A 26,175-nucleotide genomic window follows, 5' to 3' on the forward strand; every position below is an offset into this window, starting at 1 on the left:
ACTGGCCCCACTTGTCCGGCTAAGCTGCAGGCAGTAATCAGGCATTTTTGAAATGTTTACTATTGTTCGTCTGACCAGGCGGCGATGATCATCAAGCACTTTGATGTGACAGACTCCTTCTGTGTCCTTCCTCCATGACCAAAATAGCCCGCGCTTTTACAAATAGACAAAAGTCACATGAATTTTAGCATTTTCACAAAGAGGCGAATTTGTTTGTTTACAAAATAAACAATTTTGATTGACTTCTATAAATATCATTTGGCAGTTTTGTGTCATTTAAGATCCCCTCCTTCGTACAGTAGCATTGGTTAAGTCAAGGGGCATGCTAAATAAGGAAAAAGAGACCAACTTTAAATGCGATTTCCCGAAAAGTCTTATTCTAGTGATATAAAAAAATTTGTCCCTTTGTGAAAAGACCAATGACATGTACAAGTACCTCAATATAATGTATACAGTGTTCCTTACTCTCAAACGGAATTTTTAGCCAAACTGCGATACTTTTTGATAATTACGTTAGGGCTTTGTTGAATATTTGAATATTCTATTGAAAATCAAGTGTTCTTGATGTTTTGTACAATTTAATATTAAATACATAAAGTAAAATGCACTGAAACAAAGTTGAACAAATTCTAATTTTGGATAGCAAAACTGCACTTGAAAAGCCTTAGCCTACTTCCTATTAAACACATTTAGCTGCTCATTCATTTCTCCACATTTTTTGCGTCGAAACTGCTTTTAGATTTAACTGATGTTTGTATTTGTTTTCCTGTCTTCAGTCACTAATTTTGGAAGCTTTTTTCTCTATTTTCCCCTTATGCCATCAGAGAATGTGATACTTACATGTATATAACTTGAAAAATCAGGCCCATAAATTCAGTATTTAAGTATTCAAGTTTGATTGCATGAAAGGTTAAATATTCAAGTATTACTCAGATCGACTCATTGGCATGTCCGGATCATGCTCTGGCCCCATCACTTCCAAAAATGTTTTGAATTTGGGCCGGGGAACTTTAGATTATGACTTGTCATCCATAATTCAGAAATGCTTGAATCCATCAGAGCGTAACAAGGCTAATGTGAACTTTGCTTCCGTTGCATGGTGCCTATTCCTCCCCCCTTACTATTTCAATACATGTACATGTATTCTCTTGTTCCCTGGATATGATACACAAGTGTATTGTGAACTGCGTAAGTTCGGCCTGAATGGTGTAAAACTAGTGCTTTGCTTAATGTGGCTTTGAATTTTTACAGGTATTGCTGCGTATGTGTGCAACCGTTTGGATGTGCACCTGCCAAATTTTCACAGTTTTTGAATGAAACAAATTTTGGTTTCACATAGGAGATGTATTAAGCAGATGAAAGATCTTTGAAAGCACATTGGCCAGTTATTAATTAAGACAGCAAATTACTGGTTTATCAAATTCAAATTCTTATACATGATATTGTAAATTAAATGTAATATGACATTTTGTTTTTTTAAATAGATTGACTAGTTGTCGATGTGTTTATCACAAAACGTATAAAAACTTGGATTTGTTCAAAGGTGTTGGCGAATTTGTGGACAGTTCTCTCTTTTTTGGTTTTGGTTTTGGTATCACGTCCATGACCGAGTTGTTTGGTTAAACCAGCTAAACCCCTTCCAAGGCAGGTTGGTGGAGCCTGGCATTTGGCTGTGGGTAAAGTACATGTATTTTGGGCCACGTACCTGTACATGCACAAGTGTTACGTGCGACTAATTCAAAAGAACCAAAACGAAGTAGGGCACGACAGAGACGAACATGACAGCATAGAGTAGGAAACCAGCAACTATATTTACAGAAATTTATTCAGTTTACATACTAAAAATAATAAAGCAGTTTAAATCTAGGTTTCTATTTGTTTATACAATTAAATAATTACTTATAGGTTGTTGTCGAGGACTTGATTGGGTGCATGCTGTCAAGTTGACTATCGGTATTCTGTTGTGGAGGGGCAACTCAGGCACGGCTGGCTGAAGCACTGGCTGGTGCACCGGGTTGGTCTGATCCAGGTCATCTGGGGTGAGCCTCGGAACCGGTCTGGTCCCAGGCCATCTAGGTAGAGCCTCAGAACCAGCCTGGTCCTAGGCCATCTAGGAAGAGCCGCAAAACCGGTTGGTTTGGGCCATCAACTTGAAGGAGAGAGAGTACAGCGGTGACTCGCTGTCTCTACATGCAATGCATGTGGCAAGCCGTCACCTTGAAGGAGAAGAGTACAGCGGTGACTTGCTGTATCTGCAGGCAGTGTATAGCTGTAGGGCCAATTGGACATTGGCCGGAGTGATGAAGGTTGGCGACACCCATCAAATGAAAAAAAGAACAGAGCCCCTGGCTGAACGGGTGGCTGTGGTGTGATGAGTGCACCCAAGCATGGTACAACCCACTTCTTAAATACATGTGCACCCAGCTAATAATAAAAGAGCCATTACATAACCGGTCAGCCCACTGGGCAACATCTTGACAAAAGAATACTGGGTACAAAGCACAATACATGGGGTCTGCTGCAGAACAGGTTAGACTTACAGTACCACAAATGTCTAAAGAAAGAATTAAATCAAAAACAGCAGGCGAATTATAAAGGAAGAAATGTCCCATCTGTAACAGTCTTCCCCCCTTAAAGGAAAGTTTTTTCTCTGGAAAAAAACTTTCAAGTTAATACATTTCTTTGGACAATACTCTAAGTTTTATAATGTAATATTACATGCTTGTAAGCCGATTTCCAAATTCTGAACTTGAACATCTTTACATGTGTCTAGACAACATATCAGCAATGATATTATCTTTCCCTTTAACATGAACTATTTCAACGTCAAACTCTTGGAGTATAAGACTCCATCTGAGTAGTCTCTGGTTTTGATTTTTCATCTTCTGGATGAAAACTAAGGGATTGTGGTCAGTGTACACCGTGGTGGTTTTGGCCGGAGCATTTAAATAAACCTTGAAGTGCTCCAGTGACAAAATAAGAGCGAGACATTCTTTCTCGATGGTGGAGTAGTTCTTTTGTTGTTTGTTCAACTTTCTTGAAAAATAGCACACAGGATGATTGATATTTTGATCATCCTCCTGTATCAAAACGGATCCAATTCCTTTGTCACTTGCATCAACAAATAGCTTAAAAGGCTTGGTGAAATCTGGAGCTTTCAGAACAGGTTCGGTCGCTAGCATACCTTTTACTAGCTGAAATGCCTGATTACACTCCTCTGTCCAAATAAACTTGTCTTTCTTGCCAAGCAAATTGGTCAGTGGGGCGACTACATCCGAGAAATTTTTACAAAATTTTCGGTAATAGCCAGACATACCGAGAAAACGCATTAAATCTTTCTTGTTGGCTGGCCGAGGAAAATTAAGAATCGCCTTAACTTTAGGCTGGACAGGTTTGATTTCGCCTTGGCCAATAACGTGACCCAAGAAAGTAACCTTAGCCTTAACTAATTGGCTTTTCACAAGGTTCACTGATAACTTCACCTCAGTTAATCTATTAAACAGAGCACGAATATTTTCGATGTGCTCGCTCCAAGAATCATTAAATAAAACAATATCGTCAATATACACTTCTGTGTTCGGTAAATCTTTAGTTACATTATTCATCATCCTTTGAAAGGTGGCAGGGGCATTTTTCAATCCGAAAGGGAGGACCCTGTATTGATATAAACCTTGAGGGGTCACAAAAGCAGAAATCTGTTTGGCATGAGGAGTAAGAGGGACCTGCCAATATCCCTTTAACAAGTCAAAAGTAGTTACAAATTTGGCAGTGCCGATGCGATCAATGCAATCATCCACTCGAGGCAGAGGATAGGTATCAGACTTTGACACCGAGTTCACCTTTCTGAAATCTGTACAAAATCGAAATGAGGAATCTGATGAGTAGCATTTGGAGAGGAAGGGCGGAATGGGCAAGTTATCGGTCAATAGCAAGAGACAATCTTTCCATCCATCTGACAAGCGAAATTTTGTGAAGTGGTGGTACATGCAGACCGGTGATGTACATGCACATGTCCCGTGAGTTAGTGAAGTCATTTTGCCTTGTGGACAATTCCACACCAAACTGTGACATGACTGCCAAAGTTTCAAATTGATTTTACAATTTCGTCTCCACTATTGCTGCTTAGGGGTACACCTCAATTGAATGAATCCGAGGGGATATCATGGCAATACCATATATGGAAAATTATGATCAGTAAAATAATTCCTTATTAACATTTGTTTTCTTTACGTGTACATTTCTATACATGTAACGTCATTAACATAAAATGTGATGTCTGTAACAGCTTTAATTAACAAAATTGGACTTCACAGGGGTACTTTTGTCTGTCTTTCAAGTCATGCCTAGAAAAAATAGACTGAGACCAACTGCAACGTAGTTTGTATAAAAATCTAAAGGAAGCAACTTTACATACAGTTTCGGTTGAGGTACCAAAGGTCTAAAAGCTATGTCGTAACCCGCAATTTGAGGTACCGAAGGTCTAAAAGCTATGTCATAACCCGTAATTTGAGGTACCGAAGGTCTAAAAGCTATGTCCTAACCCGCAATTTGAGGTACCGAAGGTCTAAAAGCTATGTCGTAACCCGTAATTTGAGGTACCGAAGGTCTAAAAGCTATGTCGTAACCCGTAATTTGAGGTACCGAAGGTCTAAAAGCTATGTCGTAACCTGCAGTTTGAGGTACCGAAGGTCTAAAAGCTATGTCATAACCCGTAATTTCCGTAACATTCATTTCTCACGATTGTGGCTAATTAGTGAAGCTAAAACAAAGTTTCTTTAATATGCACCACAAGTTAATTTGTTTATCAACTGACACTTGGAAGTTGCATAAAACGTAGCGTCCATAACAATGGAATTGCCCTTATACAAACTTCAGAACGAATTCTCTCAATCATCATCAAAGGTGAAATTTGCATAACACATGGCATATTTACTTGCAATTAGGATGACATATTGAACATTGTTGCCACGTAAAGCTTTTTTTCCAATTGATATTACCTCCACAGTTGGTGTTTATTTTGGAAGAATTCCAGACGTCACTTTTTTTTTTCCCTGTAGCAACGTATCAGCTTTCAAAAAGTGAAAAGGGAAAATATTGAAGCATTCACATGTGATTTCAAGTGATGCCTGGGTATGGAACTCTTCACATAGGCCTTTAATTTTCCTGGGTTAGACTTTGAATTGTAATATTTGAACTTTTGGTTTCTGCTGGAAACCAAAAATTTGGAGGGTATTTCTTTATCCTGAGTGGCTACCATCTGTTACAATTAAAGTTTTGCAGTCATTAAGAACATACAGGTATATGTACATTTGTGTGTGCTTGCGGTGTTCCCCTTTCAAAGGACTTCTGCTGGTAGGTAGGTGGCAGTCTATCTATTGAAACGACTTTGCAGTGGGAGATACACGTGGACTTGCCTCGTAGGGGAGGGTCCGTTGTGCATCATGTGCAAGTAATGTATGCATATGTATGTATTTAGGCCAGCGCCAGTGCACTTGGCTAATTCGTGTGAACTGAACAGCACTACTATTAGCCTCACGATTCGTTAACTCAGCCTGGGCCTTAATGCCGCAGTCTCCATTCATGTTAATGGCCACCCCAGGCACTAATTACCTGCCATTTGCTGGCCGGGATCGCGGCTTACTTTGTGCAAATCTTCGTCTCTCCTGCCGGTGATGGGCTGCATGATGCATATTTTCATCGGCCGTGACATTCATGCCTGCACTTTTTATCCACATGCTGACTGATGTATTTGCACAAACTAATGATGGGTCTGCACTTTTTGGACCACAGCGTGTGTCCATCTATTTAGGATTGGAACTTTCAAAGGGCAGAGTTACTGATATATATATACACGGTACATCTCCAAATTAAATTGAAAGGTATAAAATATTAAAAGAGTTTCTAATTCCAGAGATTCAAAAGACCACCTTGGCCTACATTCTTACTTTCAGTTTTAACCAAGTTTCTTTTCCCACAATTTTAGTAAATTATTGAAGTACATTGTACGTGTCCTCAGCCTCTCAAACCTTCCTCTATTTCCGTCCATAATACTTCATGCACAAGTTTTCTATCACTTGATTTATTAAGAGGAAATTCAACCGTTTTTGTTTAATGTAATTTGAGTTCTTCTTTACATGCACCTCGTTTTAAAGCCCCAATTCTCGAGTGACTTCAAACTGGCCTGAAAGATATATACATGTACATGTATATTTCCCTGTGTGCTCATCTCTGTGGCAAAAGGTTATGATTTGGGCACTGAAAGCATTCTTCACACCCTGAAGGACAGTCGGTAGCCAAAAGTCAGCGCTTTTGGCTGTATGCAAATTATGGACTGACATTGGTGCAAGATGTGATTGATTAGCCATCGCGTGTGGTTACACTTTCTTAATGTGCAGTCAAACAGATTAGACATGGTGACCCCTCACAGTTCATTTGTGATTTATCAGTTATAAGTTTGATGTGATACCAATCATCAGCTGATTTCTTATTGGATGACTCCCATTGGGTGTTAGCAGATGCAAGTGAAACAAATGCAAATACAAACAGAAGTGTCCATTTTCCCTTTCTGGTAACCTTTGCTTACGGTACATGTCATTTCAGACCCAAAACATTGCTTTATTACAGCGCCATCTCCTGGTCTGGGAAGCTGTCGGGGCAAAAACAATTGTAAGTTGTCATGCCTGGCCTGATGAAGACTATGTGACGGTTGATATTGCGTGATAATGAAAGTAGGTCATTGGTACATGTAGATACACATGTAGGTCATTCTGTAAATATCGGTCCCGTTTTTCCTGTCCCTGTTACATTTGATTTGATTTGTAAGTTTATAACACATTCTTTAATTTCCAAGAGTGATTAACTAATGCATATTACCTCCCAAGCCAATAAATATAGTTTTTAAACTAAACTTAAAAGTCAATTCCAATGATAAATTCTTTGTCAAATTGAACAGGTCAGATGCAACTGGGATAGAAAAAATAAACGTACACACATCTATAGAGTGGCCCATGTACCCTGGACCAAGTAATGATTGATACTGCTTTACCGCCCACAGTGGACCTCAGCAAATGAGCAACACTTTCATATTGGGAAATTGTATCGGTCAAGGCCAATGTAGAAGAGCACCAACATGTACATGTAATCAACCAATAAGCCCACAGACAGCAGCAGGCCTGTATTTGTTGTGTGTGACTCAAGGGGTTTAGAGAAGCAAGTGCATTTTTGTTTGATCGTTCCAGTTTTGGTGACAGAGTTTGGGGGAACTGAAACTGATGAATAAGGTGACTTTGTGGGAAGAAGGATCCATTGTTCACTTTGAGGAGAGGAAAAGATCAAGCCTTTTTATGTGATTGTGGTGTGAGTGCGCGGAGGTTTTTTTTTTTATGTGCACATGTCTGTAAATTTAGTTCAAAGTCATAAATCTTGCAGCCAGGATATGAATATTGTGTTCATATTTATAATGTAGGTATGGTTGGACTATAAAAAATGCGTTATGTGCTTCTGGTCTTTGTGGGGCACCATGAAGAATTGAAAATTGTGTTTTACGGGCTTTTAATCGAATGATTGTTTTGTAATTAATTGTGTCAGTGTCTGAATTTTTGGAATTCGTTTTCCTTTTTTTTTTATGAGGGTAATAACACGTTTTAAACTGATTACTAGTAAACAAGAAAGTCAGTTCAAGTCTCCAATTTGTCATTAAAAATGTTGCCATGATTTTTTTCTCGAAGTTTGAAGTTGAAATTCTTAATTGTTCAATTTCTGGTTTGCCCTGGGAGGAGCTGAAACGCAAATGTACCTGACATGTTACACAATGTAAACAGGTACTATCTTTCTGTTCTCACAATGCGTGGCATTTTCTATCAGCATTTTTCCCCTTCATTTTGGCTGGGTGCGATTTTTGTTCGAATGTTTCACATTGCCTTGAGATTGCCTAATTTAATACACTGTAAAACCCAAGCTGAGACTAGGTGGAACGGAAACTTAACTTTGAAAGGACAGGAGGCCTGTTTTTGTGCACGACTGAGCAAGGTACATGTAAATTGTGCTGCGCGCACACACACACACACACACCGTTCCCCCACCCCCAAAAAAGAAAGAAATTGAATGGTTGGTTAAATGAATTCTATAGTGCCATCCATATTTCACAAATGGAATGTTACGCTCTGTTTCACCAACCATAGGGGGAGGCTGTCTTTCGACCATTGTCGTTTTTTTTTTTTTCTCTCTCTCTCTCTTTCTTGTCTGTCTGTGCCTTGGTATCTGTGACTGCCTGGCAAACATTGATTCTGAGCAGACCAGTTTATGTAGGGCTGGCGAACAGTAGGTGGACTACCTGTAGCTTGTGCCTCTACTTCCATGCACCTGAAAACTGGGAAATTTTGGCCACCGGTAGGTCACACCTTTTTAATTTTAGTACTTTTGTTCACCCCTTCGTTCTGTCTCCCATCAACCTTTATTCCATCTGACTCCGACTTTTTTCTTCTCTGGGGCACTTTCCCCCTTGGGCAATGTCAGCCTGTGTTATTCATGTGCTTGTAGGACAAGCTGAAAGGCACTAACTACAAATATGGCCGGCCCGCTCTGTGGATGGGGCGTACCGCGGCTGCTGCATAGTCTATTGGTTTGAGCTCCTGACTCGTGAATGCTTATAAATGTGGTTGGCCCCAGCAAGCAGACTTGTCCATATTTCTGCACAAGCAGCCCCAACTAGACTTTGCAGGTTGTTCTAATGGGTCTTTGTTTTTAGGTGACGGGGAGAGTTTGCCCCAAGAGGTGTCAGCCCATATTTCACACCTTTTAGGACAAGTTGTGAAGACGGAACTTTACAGAATGTGGCGGGCCAATCCCCTGTTTGCTAAGTGGCTGTTACAGCCCAATTCCCAAGTTGAGTAAAGTCATGCTTAAAAGTTGAGGGGGAGGGGAGGTCAGGTCACACACCTTGATGCATTTGGGTTCCTCTTTAGCACTTTGAAGGGAGCAGCCGCCCCCCTCTCTTTGAGATGTGGGTCTGATGAGGAAGCAGAGCTTCTTCAACAGAATGTGAGCAAACATAAAGTGCAAACATTTCATTTCTCAGCATGCATTTCTTGGTGGGCCATTACTTTATGCTCTACATTTATGTCATATTTACCTCCCCCCCCAAAAAAAACCCCACTCACTGAAAAGATAAGTCCAATGGTTAGGTCTTTCACAGTAGCCCATGATCTGTACAGCAGCACTCTACAAGCTTTGGAATTTGGAGCTATGAGCTGTAAGAGTGGGTATGAAATCCTGCACGCCGTTTACGGCCAGATTCTTTTGTGTGTTCTGTTATGTTTGTGTTACTGTTTTCCATGCATCATATTTGCTGCATCTGTGAAAAAAAGTGGCAGTTTGAATTTTCTGCAGGACTTCACCCGTCCTGCACAGCTTTGGTCATCAGTCCAGGGTCAAGCATTTTGGCAATTTGGTCTTATGAGCATGCAGCTATAATCTCTGGTCATATAAAACAAAATGTTTCTGAGTTGTGACGTCAGAAACAACCTACTTAAACAGCTTACAAAACTGAAGAAAAACTTATTTGTGTCTTTGAAAAAATGCATATATATTTGTCATATTACATGCAGGTGGTTCCGTTTTCAGACATTAGTTATGCTTTGATAGGTTTCATGAAAACATCGTTGTGCATTTTGCTAAATTTTAGCTCAGTGGGACAGAGTGTCAGTGAAAAAAACATCAGGCTTACACGAACTGGGTGAGATGTTGCCTTGTCTGTAGACAGTTGATTCAAAGGTTTAATCTATCAAGCGCTCTACCCCCTATACAGCCAGTAGCCTCATTCATCATTGTTTTAGAGGCGGGCGTAACTTCTTCTGGGGTTGCAAGCACTTTTGCATCAGAGGCGCAGCTCCACGTCCAGTGGCTTGTTGTGTGATATATACATGTATATACTGTACATGTATTGAGCATAAAGTATTCAACATTTGATGTAAAAAAAATGTCATGTTTGAATTGGAGAATGTGGATGACTGTTGTACGGCAGTTTGAACCAGAATGAGTTTCAGTGAGTGGGTTAAAAGCATTTGAGCCTGTTGCTATAGCAATGAGCCAGAGACCTGTACATGTACATGTACCAGAGAATGCGACATACAGTGTACGTGTAGTTGCTTTTTTCTGTCCAACAATTGGACAGTGACTTAATTTGGACCACTTAAAACCTCCATTCGCAGGATTCCAGCTATTGGCTGCCATTATAATAGAATGGCAATTATTTACACACTTCTATGGTGATTCTGTTCAGTTGTCAAGAAAAATGGATAATATTTAGTACTGCATTTAGACAAAGCTGTGGCTGTAAAAATGTTCATTATTAAAGTACGATAAATTTTCAGGTGCTGTTTTGAAATCTGCACATTGAAACCCTGGTACGCTAATTAATAGGATCTTACATGTACATGTACCAGCATGTTTCTCCTGTAGCCTCCTACCAGTATGGCTCTGCATAGGAGGCTTGGATTTAATGACACGGCAGAAATTAACATTCACAGGAATTTTTCTGTGAAACATTTGAATTTAATTATTTGTTGGTCTCCTCTTTTGCTTTTGTAGCCTTAGCCCTTCTGTTACTCGTTTGTATGCTTTGAATAGTGTTCTTTAGTGTCAAAAGTGTCAAAACAGTATTTATGGATATTACGTCCATGATTATGACAAACCAGGAATGGACACTTTATGAGAGACATTGTTCCAGCGGTAGGAAGACGAACGTTTTAGCTGTGGTATTCCAACATTTTGGCTTTCTGTTTCGTGTGCAAACATATCGTGGATCCGTTGAAATTAGGGCTCAAAATTGAATGCCGTACGGATGTCAATTTTCATAGCCACTTTAGGGCATTTTTATACAAAGTGCGGGTACAACTAGAAAAAGGAAGGCTTTGAAATAAACCTGACAGTAGTTGAACCAGACTGATTGATAACTGGCGGGCATTCAACGCTCCCCTTTCAAAATCTGTTAAAATTTGGCTTCAAACATATAGATATGTTTGGGCAGAAATTTGAGACTGCACTGTATTCATCAGCGTTTCATTTCATTCATTTCATTTGATTACTTCATTTATGCTGGTCCTCTCAAGTTCCAAAACTGAGGGGTTAACTTCCCGAGCTTTCAATATGGCCGTCTCATGAATAAAGTGCATTTACTGTCAGTGGGATCAAACAAACGTTTGTTTGCAAATTGGTAGAGTCCATCCAAGAGCCCCGAACTTTCCGACGTGCACCATTTTACAGATGCATGTGATGAGAGTATCTACCCTGCCCGATTTCAATTCTGATTACTGTATTGTAGCATTCCACTCCGACTTGGAATAAGCAAGTATGTGTACACAGACTAACGCCCTCCCCCACCCAGCTGTCAAAGTCATGTTGGCCTGCAGTGCATAATGCATACATGCAGGAATAAGTGTAGCATTGGTACGCGGAATAAGTGTAGCATTGGTACACGTCTATATATAGAGGTTGCCAATAAAATGAAAGCACTCCTTGACAAGTATCCCGAGAGAACTATTGGCCATTTTAGTGGTGAAGAAAACAAACTCGGCAAACCGCCAACCAAGGCATGTGATGTACATATCTTTCACAGTGCCGTTTCCTCACTCACCACAAACAGTACAACTTTTTCTACTGTTACCCTCAGACAATGTGCATGTTTAAACAGGACTTTCCGTGGGAGTGGCCCATAATGGACCCAAAGAGAGAGAGAGAGAGAAAAAAAAGAAAGAAAAGAAGTAAAATGCATAAAAAAATGGGGTCAGAGCTGTATAGAAGATTTCAATCTTATTAGGGGCTGATATGCCTTCCCCCTGAGGTTGTGGAGATTACCCACCCGTTGTTCCCGCAGTGTAACCCCAGGAGAAGCTCGTATGGTAGCTTGAGCCGATAGCTTGAGCCGTATCCCCGGTGTAGTGGGTGTCAAGAATAGAATAATGTGGACCATGTGGTGTGGTTGGCCCAGTCTCCCCAAAAGTGGATAGCCTTCCTTTGTGTGACACTGATTATTAGACTCGTTATAATCCCCATGTGTATGATGCCGGAGATGAACAGTGTGTTTGATTTTTTTTTTCGTGCGTAGAAAGTGATTGTTGTTATCCATTAAGAATTTTGTGTTGCCAAGGTACATGCAAAAGCACAAAACTTCAGAATATCACTCTTTTGTCGACATTTTCACTGAATTGATAATAGCATGTTTTTAATGGCTGAACACTTGACCAGAATCTCGGGTGATTGATTCCGCACAGGTGACAAAAATGCAGAATAGCTTTTCTCTTGGTTGTGTTGTGATCTGTGCAAATTTGTTTTGTTATTAAATGACATTTGTTTGTCCGTCGGCGATGAAATGTAATCAACTCCCCAGGCATGCTTGAGCTCTGTCTCTTTTTACCTTAACAACTAAATCAGTGATTTCGCGTACACTCTCACATTGCCATTATGAAAATGATGTTGCACCATTTATGTTGCCAGCAATTATTTTCGGGGCTCTCAAATGGGTCCTTTGATGATGTTAACTGAATGGGAAAGCTTTTAAAGCAATCGGTACATCAAAGCGCATGTTGTTAAGCTGAGAAGCTTTTGTACACTGTGTCTTTGAGGGGCCCATGTCCACCGTGTGTATTTTGTCTTTTTTTGACTTGCACCATTATGCATCTAAAATGGTGTTGCTTTTCAAAGCATTAATGTTACCTGCCAGTGCAACTTCCTTTACCCAGGAAAAATGCCATGGCAACACCGTCATAGGGATCATCTGAATCAAATCAGGATGTGGATGTGAGATGTCTAAAATCTTGTGTCCCTGTGCTTTCTTAGAAACTAACACAGGCTCATTAGTATATGCAGGCTGGTTGCTGGTCTAGCATTTTTGCATAAAACTGTCATGTTTGTTGTTAAAGATGTCCAGGTAATTTGCATTAATTAATTCTACACTCTTGGGAATTACAAAATGTGACAGGTGTGACAGGGACACTCACAAAAAATGGACCCCTAATTTCTGCAATTGCCCATGTATACTTTATGAGAGACAGTTTTCCAGCTGTGAGAGAGGGGTGAAAGACTATTGTAGCTTCAATATTCTGGCATTTGGGCTGGCTGTTTCATATGCAAACTTATTGTAGGTTTAACAAAATGTACTGGTAGGGCACAAAATTGCATGCAGTACGGATGTAGTTTTCCAATTGAACCAGCCACTTTGAAGTGTAGAAGTTTGGTTGAAACAGTGGGAAAATCTGGCAAAATATTGCCAGTACAGATTTGTTGATCAGCCGTGGTCTATTCATTTACTTGTTTTTTTCCTGAGATCAAACTCTTGTTTCAGCCCGGTTCCAATGTATGTGTTTTGTCAGTATCTTGGTTGCACTGAGATACTCTGGGTTTTGAAATTGGCTTTGTAATTGGTCATTTATTCTGTGTTTCTGAATGCGTCAACAAGTCTCTTTTATTATGATGCCACAAGGGAAAATAATGATTTTGATATGAAATTAGAAATCAGCAATCATTGGTTTGTTTCATCATTGCTTGTGTGATTTTTTGTTTTTAAGAGCCTTCCCTCATCCTTGTCTCAGAGGAATCCAGGTTTAGATCCCTCAAAATAGGAGCATACCATATTTGTATCATGCAGTGTACATGCTGCATGGAGGATATACATATAATGCCTCCCTGTGCAATTTTGTTGGAGATGTGATGAAAAGATGGGATACTAGACTATAAAGAATAGTTGGACATTTAATAATCTCACACCACTGCCCCCCCCCAGGAAAATTAATTCAGTTGCCGCAAATAGACGGTATTGCCAGTACGTTTGGCTCCAGGGCAACGGCAGTGAAAAGTACCATTACCTAAAATCAGCCCACCTCCAAACTATTTGCCTCCGTAATGTTTTGTCATTCACTCTATCACTCGCATTGACAGTTTTCAGTGCATACATACCTAAGGGGGACATCTGTAAGTTTGGCAAACATAGAGAGACTCAAGATTCCCCCTCCCCCCCCACCAAAAAAGAAACAGAGGATAAGTATTCCGTTCACTTTTTTCCCCAGGCTGGTCATGCCTCTAGTCCAGAGTTTGAGGATCTGAAGATGGGATGGGAAAAAGGGGAAGGGGGTGTTCAGGGAGGATTGACGTGTCTGGAAAAAAAAAAAAGAGATGAAATGGGCTCATGGATGTCCAGGGGGTCGTAATTTTTCTCTGGGTTTGAGAGCCGTTTTCGACAAGAAAATGACAGATTAAAACTTAATATCCTGTTCAGTGGCCAGTGGCCACTCTAAGTTGATAATGAGTGGCAGCTTTGGTCAACTGACTGACTGAATTGATGGTAATCCGAAATGCTTCCACTCATTATTCAGGAGGGCTTGATAAAATGGATGCCTTTTCTAATCTGTCATCAGTAGCTAGAAAAAAAAATGTATGACAGATGGAGGATTTATTCTGTCCGACTTTCAAACCATGCAGATGTCTTGTAAGGACTTGCATTAAGCGGCAGACACCTTATTGTAACAGAATGAAATAGCAAAAAAACCAAGCTATTTGTTATTGGGGGGGTTAGTTGCATGCAAAAACATGCTATCACAGACACACATACGGGTACCGATACCCGCATAGAAGAAATTTGTTATCTTTTTGTTTATTTATTTTTCCTACAGTTTTGAGAAAAATTTAAGATTTTTTCTTCAAAGGGAAGGGTTGCATGCCCTTGAAGGAATAATTTTGATGAACCTGATATTGCTTTCAAGAGGCAAATTTGATTCATGAAATGCTGATTCGTGCTTTTGCTTTCAAAAGATGAATTTAATTCGTGAAATGCTGACATTTGTAAGTAATTTACTGGCTTTCATTATGATTTTCCAACTGTAATGAAAACAGGAAGTACAGAAAATGCACCCTGCCACCCCCGTGCTTAATAATGGAGCAAGCCTGGGAAAAGTGCACTTGAACCAGCCGCTCAATCAATCAATCCTGAAGCAAAGCCTCAACCCCCCCTCTTTTTTTTTTTTTTAGAATTTAGGCTTAGGCCATTAAAAAATTATGCTTTGGTTACTCAGTCGCATCAAGTCTTGAATCACAAAGAAGGCCTTTTTTTCTGTCTCTCTCTCTCCCCGTCTTGGGGGTTTCTCAAGGATTCACTGTACTGGGACAGAAATGCCAATGACTAATGCAGTCGCACAAATGAGCTAGCCTAAGACATGTATGTGATGCCATTTAACAGATACATTTTTCAAAGGAAAAATTAGTGTCTCCATAGGTTATCTGGATATGTCAGATGATCTTTTGTTTGAAGTTGATGCCCAGCGAGGTTCACTCAGGATCTGAGTTTTGAAAAGAGGGATGAATAGGTCGCATCTATCACAAAAATTGGTAATTGGAAAGTGTGCCTGTTTGTTCTTTTTGCCAAGTGTCTTTAAGGTTGATGTGAGGGAGGTTATCAGGGAAGATATTGACAGGTGATTTGGTGATTTGATTGAATTGTTGATTTGCTCATGACAAGATCTCAAAACGTTAAAACTTATTGCCAAGTTACACACCAGTGAAGTTTTTAAATTGAACTCTTTCTAAAAATTATTATTGGTGTAAATAGACATAAGGGCCTCGAAATCATTAACAGGCTTGCTGCGGCCCGGAAAAGTCATGAAATTTTTCAAACACTGGGTCTGATTTCTGTCATCAGAAATAGATGTATAAAATAATGCATAAAATACTCCAAGAAATTGCGTTATTAGGTCATGGATTTTCATAATTTGGTTGTGCAAACATCGTGGAAAAGTCATGGAAATTAATTGGCCTTTAGGAGCATGAACCCTGATCAACTTTTTCACTCCCTTGGATTTTGCAAAACATCAAAATAATATATGATAGCTTGTTAGACTGTGAAATTGTTTACCGTACAGTGTGGATGAGTGCAGCTGTCATATTCAGGTTGAAATAAACATGTAGAACTGGAATTTCTTTTCACATTCGGGGTTTGTTGTGGATTGAAGTGAACGTCCTTTTTAATAACAACCATGATAGATGTAAGCATTCTGTTTTATTGGTGATGCATATTGAACGACAGCGCCGGCAGCTTGAGAATTGTTTGATGCAAGTAAAATTTGCAGATGCATGCGACAAAGAAAGGTCCCGCAAACTCACAAAGTGCAATTGCCATTTTTTGGTAAAGTTGCTGTCTTTGGTGAAGCGTTTCTGCTTTTGAGGTAGAGTTTTTTAGTGATAGAACTTAAGAAGCGGAAAGCAACAACAAACGGGCATGACTGAACATTTACAACTTGGACCTTAACATGAACTGTGTTTTAAAAAGTCATCATGTGCACTTGGTAGTTATCAGAGAAGAGTAATACCTGGTTTCAGACAATGGCCTGTGTGAAAATTAGAAATCTGATGGTTTAAGGTTCAGAGCAGGAGGGAATAGCCACAGCAGAGTATGTGTCTGACAAAAGAAGAAACAAGATCAGTTTCAATGGAAGAACAAAATGTACATTAATGGGAAAAAGAGAGGTGCTAATTTAGAATTTGTTTACACGGAGTACATTACTTTCAAATTGTGCCAGGATTCAGTTAGTGACTAAGTTATATGAAATTGAGAAACAGGAATTGGACACAAGTGAATAATGAAAGACCCAGTAAATCTCTTTTTGAAAAAAAAAATTGACCAGAAAGAGAAGTACACAGCTTCTCTCGCATGTACTAGTACGTGCGAGACGTTGATGTTTTACTCGTAGGGGAGGGGCCAAAAAATGTGACTTCTGAGAGATGTACTGTAAAACACACAGGTGTGGCATCTGAAAATCTGAAATTGGGACAACCTTACCTTGAGGCTGTTGAGTCAAAAATGAATAGTTGCTTCATTGTCGTGGTTTTGTGGAAACAGTTCACATACATGTGCATGTCAGTTGAAATGGCATTTTTTTACCTCCACAGGAATAACCTTGAGATATGAACAGTAGGCATGCCCTCATGAACACAGGTTTATTTGTACACCCTGCATATGTTCAAACACTTGAAGTAGCCAAACTTAATCAGGTAGATGTAGAATGCAGACTAGGTACGGGTACATGTACCTTCCAGGATGCCATCTACTTTCAGACCAACAGGGGCAGTTGCTAGATTTTTACAAAAATGTCGCAAAGAGCATGATATCGATGTTGGAGATCCTGATGATGCTGGGATAGAGGACCTTCATGCACTGTATGTATGACATTTTAGTAATTGAATTTGTGAACAATTTGTTAATTCATTTGGATAATTAGGGGAAGATGACTAACTTAATCATGAACATCCTACCCTTGGAATGGTTCGGTATGTATAAATGTAAAATGTTTGTGCAGAGCATTAATGCTGAGAATGCCATTGCTTTGTGAATGCCGTCAATTTGACTGCAGCAGTATCCAAGATGGGAAACGAGTCACGAGCAATGTAACTTTCATGTAGGCGGTATTGTAGCTGGAAACCAGTCTCTTTTGTAGAAGTGGAACATTTGCTGAACATCTGCCAGCAAAACATTTGTCCAATTTAAATTCTTTTTTTAGCTTTGTTGTTTGACACTAAATGCCTGCAAACAAATTAGAATATTTTGAAGAAGACTTGAGAAATAGAGATTTTGTTTTCTTTCTTTGTTGAAGTGTGCTTGTCGTAGTTCATGTAAAGACTTTACCGGATGAGACTTGCAGAAAGAAATACAATGTATGAGGAAGCAGAAGTCTCTATATATACCAAATAATATCTTCGGTGGCGTCCGAATTACTTGGCTATAGCTTGAAATTACACATGACTCTATGAGAACTGGCTTCAACCACTACCAACTATCAAGTAATTCGGACATGGCCTCTTTCTTGAGGAAGCTATTTTTTAAAATTGTGTTCCCCGAATCAAATATGACATCATAAACTTGAATGGGATGGTGCCAGACTGTCCCTTGATCAGAGTGCATACCAGTGGGATTGATCAGCACGAAATACGTACGTATGTACGGGTAGGGGCCTATGTGTCAAACAATCATCACAATGATGGCAATTTGACAAGAGCAGCAGATCAGGACTGTTTCGGATTTGAAGGTTTGTAGCGAGTAAATCCAAATACCTAACTTTGTCATCCTAACATAGTGACGCTGACGCACTTCAATGTTCGCCAGACTTTCCTCAGACAGTGTTACCACCAAAAAAAAATTCAAATTCATTTAGATAAATGCAAGTTCTGTAACCTATATGCTGCTGTTGAACCTTTGTAAACAATTTCAAAGTCATAAAAATTTGTCTAAAATTCAAAACTGGCGGCATCTGGAAATTTGGCAAGAATTCAGCTGAGTAATCACTAATGTGGCGCTCTTGAAAAGCCTCAGAAAATCCCACATAAACATTTAAGAAGTTCTTTAAAGTTGATAAATTCTAATCAATTATTTTTACCTCCACATACATGTACATGTACGTACCTAACCACAAGGTTGTTAAAAAATAACTTTTTTGTAGTTTTGGGGCACATTTTAAAAGAAAATCGGTCCAAACTTTTTAGCGTTTGAGTAAAATTGCCAGGACTTTGTTGAATACACCACTTTTTTCATAAGCAGCTGTATTTTTGCATCCAAAAATTTCCCAAATTTTAAGGGAGCACACCGTGTAGGGTAAATTTTTTTTCCCCGTTTTCGAGCTTAAACTAATAATGCAAGAATAGAATATCCCAAAGGGATTTTTCTGCAAGTTTTTATACCCGTCACAAGATTTCGCCAAATTGCGTGAAGATCATCAGTGTGTTTGAAAGGAATGCGATGGGTTCTATTTTGTTCATGGATTAAAATCATGTAGTGTCTTGTTCTTCATCTCCTTGTTATATACATGTACCTCCGGAATCATCAAAAATCCCAACCGTTTTGTTGTTGTTGTTGGTGTTGTTGTTGTTGTTGTCTAGAGCAGAGACTTAATTGGTTGCTGCAGAGTGCTAGATTTAGCATATTCTTGGTTCTTACCTTTTCAAATGAGTCCATAGTATTAAAGATTAGGAAAAAGTTGGAGATTTAGATCTCCATGAAAAGAAATGACAGTGTTTGTGAAAATGTAGTGTCTAACTCACTGAATATAGATAAGAGATGAAAACCATGGTACATCATTTTTTCAGACCTGTATGTCATTGGAGATCACGGCTTGTACATCGGTAAATTTGTTTGTACATCTTTGCTGTATATTACAAAATAGAAATATACTCGAGGATAATTTGTGCACAGTTGGGGGTACGCTCTGGCAAAATAGCTCTCTTTGTTCGAGGTGAAAAATTGTCACTTTGAATGAGTGTAACCGACAAGTAAAAACCATATTGCAAATAAGTAGAAATCACTCAGCGGAAAGATCTTTCACGTAGCATTCAGTATTCATTGTGCCTCACTGTCTCACAGAGTTGGGTCAATTTAACTGTTGGGACAATATTTTGTACCCTTTGATAGCCATGACCCAGGGGCAAATTTGGAAACTATTTCCTCTCTGCGTTTTCTTCAAAAGAAAAAAGTTTGGGAGGAGGGGAATAAAAGGAGGCTATATCACTGAACTTCATATTCCAACATGTCAGGTTCTGAGTCAGCCCCCTCAGCCTAACCACTATATACATTTATATGCAAATGAGTCCTTCTGGCCCCTGGCCACGATTGGTTGCAGCCGGTTGCAGCTGACCTGATCGCGACCCCCGGAGTCAGGATCCCGAAGCTGCGTGTGGTATTAATTCTGTGTATGTGGTGTGTGTCACTGTGTTGAGCATGTATAAGCTGAGGGACTTTATTTTTGACATAATAGTACCAGTGCATTGGGGGATAATATTGGTGTGCTGTGTGGTGAGCCAGCAGAGGAGCTGCACTACTAGTACTAGTGAACTGGACTGGACCCTGCAGTGTTGGGAAGCAAAAAACCCCTGTGGTGATTGGTGGTTAGGAGCTCTGATCATCCAAGGACAGGAAAGGTTTTTATCCACTTTAGGAGGGAGGTGAAAAGGCCCCCTCCCCCCTGGAGCCCTGCCTGTGTGACATCATCGTCTTGAGGTACACCTGTAATTCCTGTGGTGTTGTGGTGGGCGGCCAGGCTAGTGTTGCCCAAGTCCACTTCAAAATCTCAGTGACCCTAGCTCCGTCTTCGGTGCTTTCCCCCAGCATCTTGCCAGCAGGCAGCACTCACTGTGCATGGTGTGCCGTGCAACCAGCCAGCAGTTGTTCAGACTCTGTGAAGCCCCCTCGGTGTACCCAGGTTTTTCCCTGCTCCAGGATTGGACGGTGTAAAAGGGGCTGGCGTCACCCCCATCCCCCTCAACCACCAATCAGCCATCACACTGTGTGTTTGCTCCAACCAAACATGACATCTCTCCCTTCCAGAGGAGTCATAATTTGACCTTGGCCTTGACCTACTGACACACCTTAGCAGGGGTCTGAGGTTCTCAGGAGCCAGGCAGTTGGTAAGTCTGTTAAAATTGCACAAACTTGACAGCGGGCCGAGGCAGGTCACCACATCCATTCCATTCTCCATTCGCCACATCATTTGCCACTGGGGAAGCCAGCTTGTCGGTTGAGCCGGCTCACCCGTTTTTCTTGCTGCTCTCTCTGACCGCCAGCAGTACTGAACTTGTTTTGCATTTCAAGTCACTTTTTTCTCCTCGTGCTCCCATCCCACTCTCGAAATGTAGTCTGCATTTGTGCATAGCCACATTCATTTGCCGTCACAACTTCAGACAAGTGCCTCCGTGAAGCTTGTATAGTTGAGAGCAAGTCACCTTCCTCTCATCCGTAAAAAGAAAGATTGCATGCAGGTCACAGCATTCTCACGATTAAATCTCCAGAAAACCTGCACCGACGAGACTGGACTTTATTCGGGTGATTCAGCTACCCAATGATACATTCAGAGTCATCCAAGAAATTGGATACTTCATGCTGCCCATGCTATATCACTCTCAGCAGAATTTAAAGAAGCAATGCACAGTTTCTTGTGGTCGGTGAAGAAGCTGATCATTTTATTTTGAAAAAAAGAAGCATTTGCTTGCTTTTGATGTGTACAGTTGTACTGAATACCACTGTGTCTGACTTGGAAGTAGGAAGAGCAGGCAAGAAATTGTACCCAACGCCACAGATTTCGTGACTGAGGCCATGTTTGCTGCCTGAACCAGATACCTTCCCCCTGGAGCACCAGCTAATTATCTCTGGAGGAGGCCTCTTCTTGAACGATTACCTCGATTGCCCCCGAGCCAAAGACGCATTACAGAGCACCTGGGCATTGTTCAGGACAGGCCCTTGTGGACCGACTGCATACTGTGGCCATTTTGGAGTTTTTTTCCTTCCTCTGTCTCTTTGTTCATTTTTGTTTGACGGGTGCTTGAGAGATAGGTTAGGAGACGACAGAAAAGAAGCTCAACGCTAAGTGGGAAAAAAACGAAAGAAAAGAAATATGACAGCAGGTCTCCGCGTGGAGCTTGCGTCATCGACTGGGAGTCCTGCTGTGGAGTGCTATGCATTAGCAGTCACCAGCAAACCAGGCAAATGATCAGAAACTGTGGAATATAGCAAACAAGAGCCTCTTCAAATGCAACTACAGGCCCATGTATTAGAATCACTGAGGTAGATTTATTGCTACATTTATTCCGATGTGAACAAGAAAGACCATTTTAGTTAAAAAACAGAAAGGCACCAGTTGTAATCTTGTGCTTCAAGCATGTGCGTTCCTCTCCGATTGATGATTAAAACTTGAATTTCGAAAGAGAAGCACCCTAGAAGAGACAATTTTGAAAATTTACAAGAGCTCTGACGACCGGAAGGACGTTCGTATTCAGAAGGGTCTGGACCAACTCGATTACTCTCACTTTGGTGGCATTTCTGCGAGGACCGATGCAACTCACCTGATCAGGGAGCCTGAGCTAAACATTACCGGTATGTTGGCCTCCACAGCCCTGACCCAACACATTAAAGGCCTGGCAATTGTTCACTCCAACGGGAAGGCCATCCCAGTCTCCATGGAGTATTCCATGCCAGCGTTTGTGCGCACTGGCGGGCCCGCGAGTGGGGCCAGCTCCAGCAGCGACGAGTATGGTCAGGACATGGACACCTCAGATCTGAGTGGTAAGTTGCTGTCAAAGACACATGCTCCTTGCTGGTACTACCGTAATGTGTGCCTCATTTGCAGTAGAGAAATTCTGGGGAAACAGTCACATGTACAGCGGTACATGTACATGTACATGTACATGTATTTTAGGCTTGCTCTGTTTAATCATAAATTCCATCTCATTTGCTTGATTGATTGGTCCTCATGACATGTCTGGAGACGAGCATGCACATGACACTTGGATGGTACTTAAGATGAAGTGCTTTCAGAGGGCACACATAAGCGGGACTAATTTAAGATTGTGTGAAAACTGACAGCAGATAACCAAGAGGATTCCGCCTTGGTGCTTGCGCTGTACATGATTTGCCCTTCACCAATTCTCTATTCAGCCACCAATTCATCAACAGTCAATAAATCCCCCGCTGGCTGTCCAGTAATTAATTTCTTTCCCCACATCCCATGGACCCTCCATCAAACATGAAGGACACTACGTGTACCATCCCTTAATATACACTTTATGACAACAATCCCCCCTCGGGTCTACTGAGCAAGGAGGATTCAGGCAGGGGAGATAGAAATATCCATCGTCCCTCAGCCTGGACTCCTTCTAATGTATTAAAAAAAAAATCTCCCCCCCCCCAAGTCTCCGCCCCCACTAATCAAATGTGGATGACCTCATACGACCATTATTATGTTTTCATTCTCCGACCTTGAGTACACCCTCTGTTGAATATTATGCGGCACTGTACACAGTGTTCCACTTATGTAAATCACAACTCATGCCTCTCTTGCATTTCTTCTTTATTAGGAGAAAGATGAAAAAAAGGGGGAAAAAAAGCATTATAAGATATATTTATATAAGCGGTTCCTCCGTACGGGTAAATAGCTTAAGTGTTGTTCGCATAGTGCTGTTTTGTCCCCTTACAGTCTTCCGCCACTGTGAACGTGCATGGGGGCTGAGCTTGCGGATTACTTCCGCGCGACAGGCCTTGAATGAAAATTGGCCTTTTTGTTAGCTCTCCCTGATGTTGTTGGACAGAACTAGAATGCCATTGTGACCGCTGTTTGTGAGGGACTCTCCTTTTTTTTTGTTAAATTGAAAAGGGTGGAAAAAAAAAAAAGGGAAAAAGTGGACGGGTTGGGACAAAGAAGGGGGTTTATAAAAACCCGGGTTTATCGTGTTACATGTAAACATGTTGGGCCTGTTGTGTGCGCTGCTTGGATAATGTTAACTTCCATGTGAGGCATTCGGCAGTGCACTATTTCCTCAGGGTTTTGACCCTTTTATTTGGTGAACATGCTCACATGTATGCCCAGTACACCCACACTTGAACTTGGACAAATAGTCGTGTTAAGATTTTTTTTTTGGTGGGGGGGTATGTACATGTGTGAACCAGGAACACAGGAAGAGCTGGAATATAGACTTTAACAAGAACATGAATTATCGTGTCATTGGCCCTTCTTTAAAAAATCAGTTTGAAAACAAGGAAAATGCAACTCTTTTTTTTTGTCAGTGATTTCAATAACAAGTCTTTGTGTTGGATTTTAAAAATTGGAACCTCAGCATTTACCGCAGGTGAGAAAGAAAATTATGTCTTGATTTTCTGTTTACTTATTGTTATTGTGGTCAAGTTTTTCCTGATTTTTAGAATTTTTTCTTCAGAATTTACTTGATTTCAGGATTTTTCAAATAATTTCCTCTGAAAATCCTGAGTTTACCTTTGAAGTGTCTTTACATGTAAAAATTGACAGAGAACACAAGAGAAATCTGTATTTTAAGGAGTGCCATGAAGGCAAACATAAACATATACCATAGATCCTACACTGCTGTGGGACCATCAAACCCTCAGGGGATTGGATGAAAGTGAAATATCCATGAAACAATCTCACCCTCTGATTTTGGTGTTATAAAATATCGTAACCAGTACATTCAATTTAAGAGTTTGAATAAACATGTGCAGAAGAATGTACATGTATTTGTTCTTGCATTGACATTGTCGCCTATCGGGTCTTGGTATCAAATTGTATGTATTACTGTAGACATGTCTACCATGTGATTCACCAGAAAATTTACTCGGTAAACATTCAAAAATAGTCATAAAGAGAGTGAAGATTTTATCTTCTGAATTTGGAATTTGGTGACTGTGAGAGGTACTGTGTACATGTACAGTATGAAGCTTTCCATGTTAAATGATATGGTACAGTGTGACTGGATCTCACATCAGTCTCAAAGACCAGTTTCAGTGGCAGTTTGGCCTGATGGGAATCAACATCATGTAAGGGAAAAAGGTGGAAGGTGTCCCTTGAAAGTGTTTCAAAACTGGCTCTGAAGTCTTGTGACTTGTTCTGTTGGGTTAAAGATGTCTTCCATGCAAAGCTGGGGTTTTTTTTGGGGGGGGTAATGTTTCTACTTGTGCCTTGCCAGGTTTCATTTTCAGAAAAAAATTTGTGTCAGTTGGGTTGCTCCGCAGACACTGGCTCACTCAAGCAAAGGCAGAAATAGAGAGATAAATGCCCTGAGAACTAACCCTGCTTGGACAAATTACAATCGGCCTGTGTTGTAATAACATAAGTTCTGCCTGCTTGCTCCAGAAACTCACACGTAAATTTTGCTCTTGTCAGGAGCACATCTTGATGTCCTCTATCTCCATTCTTTTCTTCTTTCTTCTTATTTCCCCCGCATCCACGCTCACAGCGGAGGGTGCAGGCAATAATAATATTATCGGGCTGTGACATCAATGTTTGTCCCAAGCCGGCCGGGTCCTGACTGAGGCCGCGCTTGATCGGCGTGCCATGAAAGCCTCGGACGGGGCCAAACTGAAGCCATTATCGGGTTGAATGCAATGCGCCTGAGTTCATTCGACAAAATGCCGCTGATTTAATAATGCCAATCAAATCAGTGAACTGTTTTCTCTTCCATGGCCAGTGATGGTGCTTGTCTCACACCACCACCACCCCCCCCCATCCATGATGTTCGGTCAGCTGCATTTGCTTCCACCCATTACTTCATGTTCTCTAAATTTTCATTCATCGTCACACCCCTGTGTTCATCATCTTGTCATCCATCTTTGCTCCCACTCATTTTTCACATGCAAGTCGTTCATTTAATCTTTGTCCCCCCACAGTAAGGTTATTGATGTACACATGTTTTTTAGTCAGAGAAATTGTATTCAAACTTTGAAAATAATTATGCTCATTATTGAAATGTCAAAGCTTAGTATTTATAACTAGATTGCGCAACTCAAAACCTGTGTCTGCTGCTGCAATCCGTGCCTTGACTGAGAGTAATATACAAAATGAAGTAAAACAAGCAAAACAACATTGAACTCTACAAATTGTGTTTAATTGAATATTTACGTGCTGTACCAGAATTTGATGCCACATTTCGCTATGAAATATATTAATAACCCATAACTAAAAATTCACATCTCAAGTGATGAAGCTTACAAAATTCATGTAGATAAGCAGACAAACGGATCTTCCTGAGGTCGCTCCGCATTTGTTAAGTTTGTGATGACAGGTACGTGTATTTGTGATTATTGGCGCCTTCTAGAAAACTTGAATTTCAGGCTCTGTTACCCTCCATCACTTGTGATACAGGCATTGCGGCCAGCGCCCTTGTCGCTATCGATGTGTGTGTGTGCTGAGTGGTGCTGCATTAAGATCCATTCACAAATTGTGTTTCGTGGAATAAATTTATGCTGCCAGCACCTGCCCTGGTGCCTCAGTGTACCTCAAAGGGGGAAAAAAAGAGGGGATTGGGATAATAAAGAGGGAAGAAATGCGGCTTATTTTTTCTTGTATTGAGGTCATTGTTCAAGGCGGGCCAAGCCCATTGAAAGGACATTGGGCAAGGCTGTACACTTCAACCAGAATACAAAGACCATTAATCTTAAGGTGCTCCCTGTGATTGGTAAACGGACAACCGTCATGTGCATGTAGGTACATGTATGTGTACCAATACACTGGTACATTGTCATCAAGAATAAAGTGTTTAAAAATATCGACTGGTTTTACTCTCATTTACAGAGGTGGAATTTAGTTTTTTCCTTAAATACCACTGGTTTAGTCCACTCCAGAAAGGAACTGTCTTAAAATATTGCCTAAT

At 40.6% G+C, this 26,175-nt stretch overlaps 1 protein-coding gene across 7 annotated transcripts in view; it reads left to right on the forward strand.

Annotated features, from left to right (window-relative positions):
- The window catches only part of LOC110990097 (oxysterols receptor LXR-alpha-like), a 134,160-nt gene that overhangs the window by 40,507 nt on the left and 67,478 nt on the right, over window positions 1-26,175 (forward strand). The window contains exon 1 of one of the 7 annotated variants that reach the window (XM_022254976.2): window positions 8,258-8,388. The exons of 3 other annotated variants lie outside the window; for them this stretch is intronic. Coding sequence is in view for 2 of the 4 variants with exons in the window: in XM_022254933.2 (XP_022110625.1) it covers window positions 21,898-22,084 (187 nt within the window). In the remaining 2 variants the exon portion in view is untranslated. Of the gene's footprint in view, window positions 1-8,257; window positions 8,389-19,750; window positions 22,085-26,175 lie in introns of those variants that run through there. 3 more of the 7 variants (XM_022254933.2, XM_022254941.2, XM_022254981.2) reach the window with 3 other exon arrangements.

This window comes from Acanthaster planci, linkage group LG03 (genome assembly GCF_054643075.1).
Source record: "Acanthaster planci isolate LZ-2023a linkage group LG03, COTS_SCS, whole genome shotgun sequence".
In the NCBI taxonomy this organism is placed as follows: domain Eukaryota; kingdom Metazoa; phylum Echinodermata; class Asteroidea; order Valvatida; family Acanthasteridae; genus Acanthaster; species Acanthaster planci.